The following is a 13,577-nucleotide window of genomic DNA, read 5'->3' as shown; positions in this document are numbered from 1 at the left end:
AATTTATAAATCTTACTAATTAAAAATTTTCAAAGTTTTAAAATCTTTTATAAAACTCTCTCAGTTTTGAATTTTTTTCTTTAAAGTCATAATTTTTTATAACGTTCAAAATTTAATCTATAATTTCGTAAGACTTTTTAGTCAATTTTTTCTAATAACTTATACCATTTTTATTAAACAAAATGGAAGTCTGATTTACTAAAGTTCTTTAAGTGAGAGATCACATTTTGGATGTAAAAGATTTAATCGCAAAAAAAAAAAAAAAATAGTTGATGTCTTAAAAAAACATATTTTATTAGAAGACTCATTTCACGATCATTTTGTGATGAATTGTTTTCTTAAATGTTGAAGTAATTACGGATAAAATAAGACAATATTTAAAAAAAAAAAGATAATATTTTCAATTTAAAATTTAAAATTTGGTGAACTGTTATATACACAAATAACTTTTGAGTTGTCTAAATTTCACATACGGTTATTTATATAATATTATATAAAAATTAATTAAACTTTTATTTGATCGTCCAAAAAGTGTGGTTATTGGCTTTAGAATTAAAACCAACTATTTTGAGAGCGTCGGTGGTTCTACATCCCATCCAACACGTGGTGAAAATTTTGAAGAATAAAAAGCCAAAATTTGGAAGTTAATGGAAATCCATTTTTGTTTTCCATATTCCTAACATCTAATCTTAATTCTTATGTATTGTTAAGTTCTTTTTTTTGGATTTTAGCATACAAATCTACATCAATTTTTGAAAACTATATATATCTTTCTAAAATTTGAATTTCAAATAGTTTAACTTCAAATCGGGAATCACTAACCTAACCTACTAAATTAACCTTCATTCAAGAAGTCAACAATTGGTTCTGTAAAAAAAATACAAAAAATCTAACTTTCTTAGTTGGATTTCTCTGCCATATTTTGAACAATTTTCTATCGATTTCATCCCTTTCTTCGACGACGACACACTTGAGTTAATTTTGAAGAACAAATATATATTTTTCTTTGCTTTTCTTTTTTATAATTAAATAAATTTTCTAGACTGTATTGGAATATGTTGTTTGAGTGGTTAACCCTTTAAAGTTTCGTTTGAATTCAATCCAGAACAAAATATTTTTTAAGAATATATTTAATTTTAAACATTTTTTTAAAATAAGTTTAAAAACTAAACGCTTAATTTTTTTTTATAAGTGTTTATATGCGAATTTTGTTTGGTGGATAGAAAATGAATTATTTTATAAATAATTTTTTATAATTATTCATTAATTTTTTATAATTATTTATTTATAAAAATTAATAATTTCTTTTATAATTAATGGCTCAGAATGATCAAATCAGTCGTATTCATAATTATAATGGATGGGCTCCAACCTTTTTTCTTTTCTTTCTTTTCTCTCTCTCTCCCTTAAATTCCCATTTCAATGAACTTGAAGGAGTGTGCGTGGACATGTTTTATCCACATTTTTGTTTTTTCTTCATATGGGTTTTGATTATAACTCCTGATTTCTTTCGATGGATTCTACTTCAAGTTTTGGCCCTAAAATCCCACTTTTGTTTATAGCTCTGTGAGTTTTAACAATGCATTTACCCTTTTCTTCATCTTGATTTTGCTTCGAAACTCTGGTTTGTTCAACTATTCCTATGGAAATGTGTTTATTGTTCAAATGGGTTTTGCTTAGAACTTCTATTTTTTGCAAGAAAAATTGTCAAGGTTTTCCTTGTTGAAAAAACCTCTTCTTCTGTTTTTAGGACCAAAATGGAACTGCTGCTCTTGACATGTTATAACAACAAATTTTACTTTTTGTCCATTTGGGTTTAAAGACCCATTTCTTCTATGGAGATTTTTCGGCAGAAGAGAACTTTAGAGGAGAAATTTTTGCAGCTAGGTCAAAAATGGGAAGGAAGATGAGAGGAGAGAGGTAGTACGAAGGGCAGTTTTGTAATTTTATGTAATATTAAAAATTTTGCAAATTCTCCGTCAATCACTCAAACTTCATTTTTTCTAAAATAGTTTTTTATTTTACAAAATTAAAGACTCTATAGTCTCAATTGAATTTTTTTAGGACTTGATTAGGTTTTTTTTTTTTTCTTACACTTTTTATATGAAATTTAATATTGAAATTATTTTCTTATTGTATAGTTTTATTTCAAAATCAATTCTAATTTTTGTTTTAACAAGAATATTTTGAAGGTTTTTTTATAACCATCCCAAAATTCTAAATTAAAATGGTTAGAAAATATGAATAAAATAATTGTGTTTCATATAAAACTCTTTTCTTGTATTTTATTTGAGGTACATTTTTTAGGTTTTATTTATTTAATTAACTTGTGATTATGTCCATACATATAAATAAGAAAATTGTTAAGATAAGATCAACCCTCGTCCAAACTTCTTCAACGAATGTTATTAATTAGATGTAACCTGAATTCCCCTAGTAGTTATATTCTTTGAATGGACCTTTGATCAGACCATGCTCACAAACCACTCCCTCCTCATTTATAACGTTCTTTCCATTGCTCTCTTCCTTTCTTAACTATCTTCCATTATTATTATTATTGTCTACAACCAAAATTTCTCTATTGAGCCTCATGTGTGATTACGACACTACAAACATGTTAGCTTAGTTGAGATATTATACTACACGATAGCGAATCCAAAAAATATAGTTTGGTCAAAATAATTTATAAGTAAGTGGTTCTAAAAATCTATCATTTTTTTTTTGTAGGATACTAAATATGGATTTTACAAATGTTTCATTATCAGCTTTGCAAAGGACACACCAATTTAGAAGTAAGAATGCAGTTACTTAGTGGAGTGCACAACAAGACTTTACATTTTTTTTTGGGACTTTGGACTTCTATAAATTCTTGTAATGTAACGACTCATCAGCCAAAATATTGGAAGTAAAGATGGTAAATTTGACCGACATGGTAGAGAAAAAACCATTGCTATTCAGCTTCCAAGTAGGAAAATCCATACCTCTGCTATTAGAAATCATAAAGAGAGATGCTTTGATGGAGCTCCAGAGACTGATCTCTCTATCATTTAAAGGTCTTCTCACTTTGAGGTCTCAGTCACCAATTTCATCGTTCCAATGGGTCTGCGATCGATCCATCCTTTATCATGGATAGTGCAAAAAGTCTAGTAGTCTTAATTTTCAAAGGTATCTCATTGTTCCATGCACCATGCCAAAAAGCAACAGATCTGCCATATTATTCACACTCCACTTCATTTTGCTATTGAACCAATCAATCCCTTTACAAATAGACCTCCAAGGGGGATTTGTGCTACTATATTTTCCTTTGTTAGAAATATTACCAAGAACAAAGATGAGATATTTAGCATTGATAAAAGATCTCCAAAGAGCCTTAGGTTCAGTGTGATATCTCCATAACCATTTGGTTAGCAAGACAAAGTTTGTGTTGGTAATAGGTGTAGTGCCAAGGCTTCCTTCGTCTCTAAGGATTCCAAATCTTGTATTAGCATGTAGATTTACCACAATATATTAGTAAACCATCATTTAAATAAAAATTAAAGAAATTATGACAAATCTAAAATTGGTTTAAGGCAGGGTTTTTTCTATATAAAAAAATGAACGATTGAAATATATACCACAAATAATGTATCAACGTGGACACAATTTTTTTTTTATAAAAAAGTTATCTTTTCTTACCAAAATAAAGCATTTCAAATAAGGCATAAAACTATTTATAAAAGGCAGGAGATGCTACAATGAATATGTTAGTAATTTGCCTCTTATACGATATTTGAAAAGAGTAATAAACATTATTTATTATTAGGAATGTTTTCATGACGTTAATTTTTTTTTTAAATGGTGGTAAGTTTAACCATTAGATTCAAAATAATTAAATATATAGTAATATTTTAAAAAATTTGTAAATATAGCAAAATTTGTCAAATTCTATCAATGATAGAAGTCTATTACCGATATATCATGTTGTAAATATTAGTTTATCACTGACAGACCATACAAGTTTATCGGTGATAGTTTTGTTATATTTGTAATTTTTTTAAAATATTATTATATTCTTAATTATTATTCTTAAAATGATCCTAAATTTCAAGTTGATTCAAAATGAATTAGATTATTTTAGGTGAACTAACCGAATCAACCAAACCTATTCAACTTTCATTCATACCAATCAACCCAAAAGAGTTAATCATAACCTCACCCAAACTGCACGAGTTGGATTGAAGTTGATGGATCTTTTCTAATCACCTAGTCTTTTTAACACTTCTATTTATTATAATATATTTTAATACTTTGTAAGTTGCCACCCACTATATATCTTTAATTTATTTTAATTAGATAATGCCATTTTAAATCATTCAATCTTTTTTTAAAAAATTAAGTGGAATCCACAAAATAAATAGAATAATAAATTTAAATAGTACTAATACTTAAGCTGACATACCAAACTTTTGTCTGTGTTATATTTTCTAACATTTGAAATATGCAATATAATAGTTAACTAGTAAATAGTTACAAATGGATAATAGTTTTAAATGCTCAGATACCCACATGATAATAATTGCATACGTTTCTACATCTTACTATCTCAATCACCAATATGCACTTAGTATCTTTTTTCTACATTTAAATAATAACACAAATTAGTGAAGAGTCTTCATGAAGTTTAGTCAACTAAATTATCCTAATGAAAGAAGGGACATAGTAAGAATATTATAAAATTACCATTTGGACAAAATAGTCCAAAACTGATTTAACATGACATTATAAATTAAGTTTTACATTTCAGAACAAAAGTTACTTTAAAAAGCATTACAATCCAATTTACAAATTCTTTTATTCTGTAATTAATTTGATGTAGAACAAACTTTCTGGAAACATGTAACTCCTTTATGCCCCATTTCAAGTCCATCTCTTTGTAACCTTAACCTTGAATCCATGCTTCATATGAAGAATAATAGAAGCATTTGGAACAACCTGATGTCCTGTTTGTTGAATAATATTGTAGTTATGAATAATGGCAGCTGCTACTATTTTCAACTCAATGAAAGCTACGTGTTTTCCTAAGCATGTTCTTGGTCCAGCGTTGAATGCCAAGAATTTGTAAGATGGCACATGTTTGATCTTTCCATTTTCTGAATTAATCCATCTCTCTGGCTTAAACTCCAAGCAGTCTTTTCCCCACACTTCACTCATTCTTCCCAATGCATATAATGAAAACACAATCTTTGTTTTGGGTTTTATGTGATGACCACTTGGGAGTATATCATGTTGCGTAGCTACCTTGTGTTGAAAAGGGACCGGTGGATATAGTCTAAGTGCTTCACACAATGTTGCATGGAAGTAAACTAACTTATTTACCTCTTCCATCGAGAATATCCGCAGTTGATCACAAGCTTCGTTTGAAGGAATTGTTGTTTTGAGCTCTTCTCTGATCATTTTTACGACAGTTGGATTTTTCGAAAGACAAAAGAAAAACCAAGAGAGTGCTGAACTTAGAGTGTCTCTACCTGCAATCATGAAATTTAAAACAGTGTCTCTAAAAAACTTATCATCTTTGTTTGTATTATTTATCATATATGATGCGATCAAATCAACTCCTCTTCCTTGCTCATCTCCCTCTTTGTTGACCTGATTTTTCAAGCTCCCCCTTTTCAAGGCTATCAATTTGGCAATGGTTTCATCTATGATTTTCCAAGCTTGTTTCAACCTCATAGGTTGACCAATTTGGAGTTTCTTTTGAAATTCCCATATTTTTTTAGGGAAAAAATGTCTGAGAAAAATCACTTCCTCTACATCATCCATAGCTTTGGAAAAAGGAACCGCAGGAGACTCAAGTGATAAACTTTGGAGGTCAAAGCCGGTTACCATCATACAAGTTGAATCAAAGGAGAATCTTTGAAACAAATCTTGCAAATCCAACACTGACCCATTTTCACAAACACCATCAAGAACAGGAACAATCCCTGTTTTCACTTTATTCAATGTAATTTTCTCTAAGAATTGAAGAAACTTCTCATCATGGACTAGAGAACGAGCTGTTTTACGTTGATCCTTCCAAGCATAAGAATCAGAATTGAAAATCCCATCTCCCAAAACTTCAAAAATATACTTGAAATCAGGGCCTTTTGGATATCGCTCGAAATTGGCACTCAAAATATGGTGAATATTTGAAGGATCAGCGGTTAAGAGGAAGTCCATACCTGAAAACCAAACGCCTTTGAAAAAAAAAGTGGAACCAACTTCTTGTATGACTTCAGTAATACGATCATGAGATCTGTGGATATGAGTAACGACACTTGGTGTCATACCAACGATTGGCCAGTTCCAAGGAACAGCCCCATGAAAATTCCTTCTCCAAATACGACAGAAAATTATGAAAAGAAACAGTATGATCGACGCCAAAAGGATGGCAGCTGAAAAGTTGATGGAAGTCATATTTGAGCAATCAACTTGGTTTTTTCAGTATTATGAGTTGAAGTATATATAGTGTGCAGTGGAACACTAAATTATATTCATAATCTCTACAATTGTACGTTATATATATTTCATAACTTGGGTTTGTTTGAAAGGTCGTTTTGACGTTGAAAATTATTTTGGATTAGTATTAGAATTGACACATACAAAAACTAATTAAGAAGACCATGTATTATTTCATTTGGTGGATATGGATATTGAATATTTGAGATTTGAATATTGATTAACATATTTGTTTTGATTCGTATGGCAATATTTGTGTTCAATTCAATAAAACATAAAATTAGTTAAATATTGGTGATCACTTAAATTTAACATAAATTAATTTATTTTTAAGTTCATTAGTTGTTTGGTTAATAAAATGGTTAATAAAATAAAAACAAAAGAACACATTCTAACTAATTTAAATTAAATAGTTAAGATAACATAAAAGTATTAACGAAAAAAACAGTAGTTGAAATTTATTTAGCCTAAATAATATATTTAGATTCAATAATCAATTAAAAAACACTAATAAGTAATTGATATTAATTTACAAATTAATTAAGCTATATTTACGTAGTTGTTTTTCTTTCATACATGAAAATCCTACCCTTTTGCAAAGTATTAAAAAATCTGAAGTTTTAAAAAGTGAAAATTCGTGAAACAAATAGAAATATTCAATGTCTGTATGAAATTTCACGAAAAAAAAAAAAGTCTAAAAATAGTGTTTTCTTAAACATTTTTTTTACAGTGATCAACACTTTGTTGGAAATAATTAAATTATTTTTTAAGCATGAAATGGAAAATGATTAGAATATTTAAGGTGAGAAGTTGAAAAGCATATATACACATAACATAGTTTTAGTGATAGAGGATAATCACCGCAACCACAATAATACAAAGAATGTCCGTTGCAACCCTTTGTATATTTTCCCTTTTGGCAGAACCAAAACTTTCCAATGTGTAATAACAAACCACTACCCTACGTACCTTTCCCTTAAACTATACTTTGCTTTTTGTTATTGGGGTTTCCCCAAAGTCAATTCCCAACCATATAGTTTCATGCACTATTGCTTAAGGTGTCTCCTATGTGTGTGACTCCCTATGTCCAACTCTAATAAGTCTACTAATTGTTTTCTCAGATTCATCGATAAACTTACAGTAATATAGTTAAATTGGCTAACCCACCTATCCTTCAGAGTACGTATCCATGAGAACCAACCCTTTAAAGAACTTAATTCATAACTAAAGCGAAACAAGATAGTTTTCATTAACATGGATTTCATAAAAATAAATTTTGACAATTTAAGAGGATGTACTCTTGAGTCAAATCCTAATTTCCACGTGATGTTTATTGCCCATTACACAAAATTTAAAATTGAAGAACAAATATTTAAAAAAAAAAAAAAAACGTAAAATCCAAAGAAACACTAATCAAAACTTTCAATAAATAAACTTGTAATTCAAGGTTTCTTTTAATTAACACCTAATTAACTCACTCAAACCACTAACCATAATGGATTTGGACATTTTTCCAACGGAATTTCAATTACGTTCTTTGAAAAAAATGTTAAAGTAGAAATATTAAAATAGAATCACAATAATTTTATCCATCAAAATTATCTTAAATGATTGAGTTGTTTCAATAACATGTATAGACTTAAGATTTATGTTTTACAAATATTTTTATGAGTTGATCTCGATTAGTTAGAAGGAAAAACAATTTTTTAAAAAATGATAAATATGAAGTATCTTGCCAATTTAATTGAATAAAAGATAAAACTCTACAGAATTGGAGAAACGGTGAATTCATATAATAACGAAAATAATGAAAAAAGAAAGATTAGAACAAAAAAACAAAAACAAAAATAAAATAAAAGGGAACTATTTTAAGTTATGAAACTTTTAAAATAATATTTATAGTCACAAAGCTTACAACTCATATACATTCTAATATAGTTTGCGTATTAGGAGAAACTTTTTCCTCGAACAATATTATTGACTTTATACAGTATTTATAAAACTTCAAGATCATAATTTACCAGACATACCAAATTGAAAACTAAATTTTTTATACATAAAATTTAATAAATTTAAAAACAAATAAGAGGTTAAAAAATCTATTAGTATTAAACACAAAATATAAAATAAGTTAAAGATACTTGTTTTTCTAAAAATAAAAAAATAAAACCAAATATAAACACAAACATACGTTAATGGATAAACTTGTAATTCAATCTCTCTCATTTATATATTAAGCATAGACCCTCTCAAGCTACTAACCATAATTAATGGATTTGGACATTTATCCAACTACCTTTCTATACTTTTTCTTTCATTTTTTTTTTAGTAAAATCAATTATCTTACCACATTTTTAAAGTTAGTAGATATATATATTATTTATTAAAATATATTTCTTTATATTATTTTTATTTCAAAATTAAATTTATAACAAATAAAATCCAACTTACTTAACTAAAATTAAATACTTAATTGTAATAAACAAATAGACATTATCCATTGAAGTTATACTCGTCGATAAAAAATACACTAAATTATTATTATTATTATTATGTTAATGATATTTATTTAAAACATTAATGGTTTAACTTAAGAAAAGCCAGTTTTATTAACTTTCTAACAGTTCTTTCAAACTACATAATTAAAATGATTCTATTTTAGTTAATTAATTATTCAATGGGTTTTAAAAAAGTAATAAAAAAGGAAAAAACAAACTATTTACGCTGTTAAATTAGATAACCCTGAAAATAATTAATCCAAATTGTAGAAGGGAAAGAGAAAAATATTTTTGAATTTTCTATAATAGTAAAGTGTTTTTTTTATGCATGCAAAGGAAGATTATGGAGAACTGTGAGATAATAAGGTGGTCATCTTTAATAATAATAATGGGATGTAACACAATTTTTTATATTTCATTGATTTGGACATTTGGATTTGGACATTTATCCAACTTTCATTGATCACTACATTTCTTTCTGTTTCCTTTCTGAAAAATTTCAAATTTTTAGGGTTAGTGACGTGGTAATCAATGTAAATGAGTAGTTGAAAATTTATAAGCTAGAAAGAAAATTGAGAATAGGATCATAATGTCTCATGTATATAAGTTTTCTTATGGAGAATTTAATTATGACCGGTAAAACCTAAATATAAAAGTAAAACAACGAGTGATACCTAATTTTGAAAATAGATTCAAAATTGGTAAGGTGCAGACTTGAGACACTTCTAATAAATAGAAAGAAAATTAAACAACAAGATCATACATTTTATTTATGTTTCACTAATAATTTTTCTAGAAAAAGATGCCTCCTATGCCTTGATGTACACAAACAAAATGTAATAAAAAATAACAGCTATTTAAATATGAAATAATTGTAAATGAGTTATATTTGGAACCAACTTCTTTAACTAAAATTTTATAAAATTTAAATATTAAATATCAAAATCTACCGTATGTATCACAAAACTTCATAATATGATATAATATATAAATTAGATTGAATCAATATAACCCAAACCTGAATTAAAAAACATAAAAATTTAAAACGAACTAAAATAAAAACTAACTCAACTAAATCCCTACAATTATTTCAATCTAAGTTGAACATCTGTAGCATTAATGAAGAGAGGAAAGAAGGGATAAGAACAAAAACACAAAAGAAAAGAAAGAGAGAGAAAAATTTTTGATTGATTGGACAGAGTGAGGAAATGCATAGCTAGGCATATGTAGAAGGGGAGGTTGGAGATATTGGGAGATATTTTTTTTCCTAAATTGCAATTATACATTTAAGTTTTTAAAATAAAAAAATGTATAAATTACACTTTTACATAAGTATAATTAGGATTTTGCTTTTTTTTTTTATATATTTATTTCATGGATCCATTTTTGTTTTAACACTTCTAAAAGTTTAGAAGCTCAATTATATTATCATAAGTTTAAATATGATTGCGGGTATGATTTTATAATTTGATTTTTTTTTCCTTGAAAGAAGAGGGAGAAGGGATATTAGGACGAAAACCCTCCACTCCATCCTCTAACTTTTCAAAAAAAGATAGAAAGACGATAACTTTTGTTTTTATTACATGGAAAATAAAAGAAAAAGGAGTTTTTTACTTTGTTCATGCAACAATACATTTTGCTCTTTTTCATCTGCTTACAAACTGATCATTATAAACAATCCCTAAAAGTAGTACATTTCATACCATATGTAACAACTTTGACATTACTATTATTATTACTACAACTGATATAGGTCCAAATCAATCAACATGGGTACCCAACAACATTAAACCATGACAAGAAAAAAGACAAAAAAAGAACTATCAGAACATTTTATACAGTCCTTTTACATTTTCTTTTATTCAATGCCACCAATGTAATTTTACCTAAAACAAACAACAAACTTGAAATTCCTTCCTCTTCTTTTAACTTATGTCAAGTACTCCACCTCTTTGTTACTTTGACCTTGAATCCATGCTTCATATGAAGAATAATAGAGGCACTTGGAACAACCTCATGCCCTGCTTGTTGAATAATATTGTAGTTATGAATGATAGCAGCTGCTACTATTTTCAATTCAGTGAAAGCCACATGTTTTCCTAAGCATGTTCTTGGCCCTGCATTGAATGCCAAGAATTTGTAAGATGGCACATGTTTGATCTTTCCATTTTCTGAATTAATCCATCTCTCTGGCTTAAACTCCAAGCAATCTTTTCCCCACACTTCACTCATTCTTCCCAATGCATATAATGAAAACAAAATCTTTGTTTTGGGTTTTATGTGATGACCACTTGGGAGTATATCATGTTGTATAGACACCTTGTGTTGAAGTGGTACTGGAGGATATAGTCTAAGAGCTTCACACAATGTTCCATGGAAGTAAACCAAATTATCCACCTCTTCAATTGAAAATATCCGCCGTTGATCATAAGCTTCGTTCGTTGGAATCGTTGTTCTGAGCTCTTCCCTAATCTTTTCTACGACGGTTGGATGGTTTGAAAGACAAAAAAAAAACCAAGAGAGCGCTGAACTTAAAGTGTCTCTACCTGCGATCATAAAGTTCAAAACTGTGTCCCTCAAGAATTCATCATCATTTTCTATATTTGTAATATATGATGTGATCAGATCAACTCCTTCTTTGCCATTATCATCCTCTTCTTTCATTTCATTTTTCAAGCTTTTCCTTTTGGAGGCTATCAATTTAGCAATGGTTTCATCTATGATTTCCCAAGCTTGTTTTAGTCTCTTGGGCTGACCAATTTGGAGTTTCTTTTGAAATTCCCATATTGTTTTAGGGAAAAAGTGTCTTACAAAAATCACTTCCTCTGCATCATCCATAGCCTTGGAAAAAGGAACTTCAGGGAATTCAAGTGATAAACTATTGAGATCAAAACCAGTTACCATCATGCAAGTTGAATCAAATGAGAATCTTTGAAACAAATCTTGCAAATCCAACACTGACCCATTTTCACAAACGCTGTCAAGAATAGGAACAAGCCCTGTTTTCACTTTATTCAATGTAATTTTCTCTAAGAATTGAAGAAAATTGTGGTGGCGAACCAAGTAATGAGCAGTTTTACGTTGATTTTTCCAAACATCAGAATCAGAATTGAAAATACCATCTCCCAAAACTTCAAATATGTACTTGAAATCAGGGCCTTTGGGATATCGCTCAAAATTGGCACTCAAGATGTGGTGAATATTTGAAGGGTCGACTGTGAAGAGGAAGTCCATACCTGAAAACCAGATGCCTTTGAAGAAGAAAGTGAAAGCAGTTTGTTGTAAAACTTCAGTAACACGATCATGGGGTCGGTGGATATGAGCAATAACAGTGGGTGTCATTCCAACGATTGGCCAGTTCCAAGGAATGATTCCATGGAAATCCCATCTCCAAATACGAGATAAAATGATGAAAACTAGAAAGGGTATAATAAATGCAAAAAGGATGGATGAAAAATCGATGGAAGCCATTGGAGCTAGCTCTGCAACTCAATAAACTTGTTGGTTGGTTTGTTTTGAGTTTGGATATACAATGGACACTTACCTCACCAATATATCCACCATTCGTACGTTATATACATATCTTATAAATGTTGATAAACTAATTAAGTCATTTTCTACTTTCTCGAGTGGCCCCATGTTGTTGTTTCCATATGTAGATGATGCATCATCTAATCAACCCTGGGGTCTATTACTAAATTCGTAATCAATAAGCGTAACTGTGAAGTTGATGATAACCAATTTTGTTATGCTAGAAAATTGTGGGGGGCCTCCCAATTTCCTTTATTATGTGCTTTTAAACAAACTTTTGTTTTAGTCTCAAATATGGTTACTGTTATAGATATGTTATAAAAAAAATTATGAATTTGTCATATATAGATACAGTGTTTAAAAGGAACGGTAAAAAGACAATATGATAACAATGTATGATGTTTTTGAGAATTCGTGGTTCTACGGATGTTGAGATAATTTCTTCTTAACCATTATGCTATTCATTTCATTGCTAACCAACCTCAATCCTAATCAAATAGCATTTTAAAATGTCTAATTAAACATGGTAAATAAAACAATTTAATTATAATTAGTTTAATTGCAACTAAGACTTATTACAATTCATACATCAATTAAATTTCACTTGACATATGAAATTTAGTTTAGAATTGCAAAGAAGAAAAAGTAGTATTAAGATAATTTTATAGTCATAGTATTAAATTTTCATTAACAGGTTGATATTACAATGTTTTCATAGATATATAAGAGATAAATCAATATTTTCATTATACAAAAAAGATTTTTGTAGCTACTTTTAAAAAAATTATTTTTGTCATCTAATACATTTTCGGTGGTTGAAATCTATCATTGTCCAAGTTTCTATTTTGCTAGTTTCATTTTTTTTTCCTTTTGTAAAAATTTTTCTTAAATTTTATTTGGCTTTAGGATTTGGATAGAAATGATTTCAAATTTAGGATTTCAATGTGTGTAAATGATTTCAACATAGTTTGGAACCAAATTCATTTCAAATTAGAAAATTTTAATTTTGTTACGTGGATATCATGGAAATTAAAAAGAAAAATATAACATCTTTACTTCTTTTTTTTAATCTTT

General features: G+C 28.4%; 2 protein-coding genes across 2 annotated transcripts; both read right to left on the bottom strand.

Moving 5' to 3' along the window:
• Window positions 1-4,696: 4,696 nt before the first annotated feature.
• LOC105436022 (alkane hydroxylase MAH1) lies at window positions 4,697-6,487 on the bottom strand. The gene has a single exon (XM_011660175.2). The coding sequence runs from the start codon at window positions 6,430-6,432 to the stop codon at window positions 4,897-4,899; it is 1,536 nt and encodes a 511-aa protein (XP_011658477.1). The 5' UTR covers window positions 6,433-6,487; the 3' UTR covers window positions 4,697-4,896.
• Window positions 6,488-10,563: 4,076 nt separating this feature from the next.
• LOC101218649 (alkane hydroxylase MAH1) lies at window positions 10,564-12,536 on the bottom strand. Its single transcript, XM_011659491.2, has one exon. It carries the CDS (start codon window positions 12,441-12,443, stop codon window positions 10,908-10,910), a length of 1,536 nt encoding a protein of 511 aa, XP_011657793.1. The 5' UTR covers window positions 12,444-12,536; the 3' UTR covers window positions 10,564-10,907.
• Between the last annotated feature and the right edge of the window lie 1,041 nt (window positions 12,537-13,577).

Source organism: Cucumis sativus, chromosome 6 (genome assembly GCF_000004075.3).
Source record: "Cucumis sativus cultivar 9930 chromosome 6, Cucumber_9930_V3, whole genome shotgun sequence".
NCBI classification, from domain to species: domain Eukaryota; kingdom Viridiplantae; phylum Streptophyta; class Magnoliopsida; order Cucurbitales; family Cucurbitaceae; genus Cucumis; species Cucumis sativus.
This window is presented reverse-complemented; position numbering and strand designations above follow the sequence as displayed.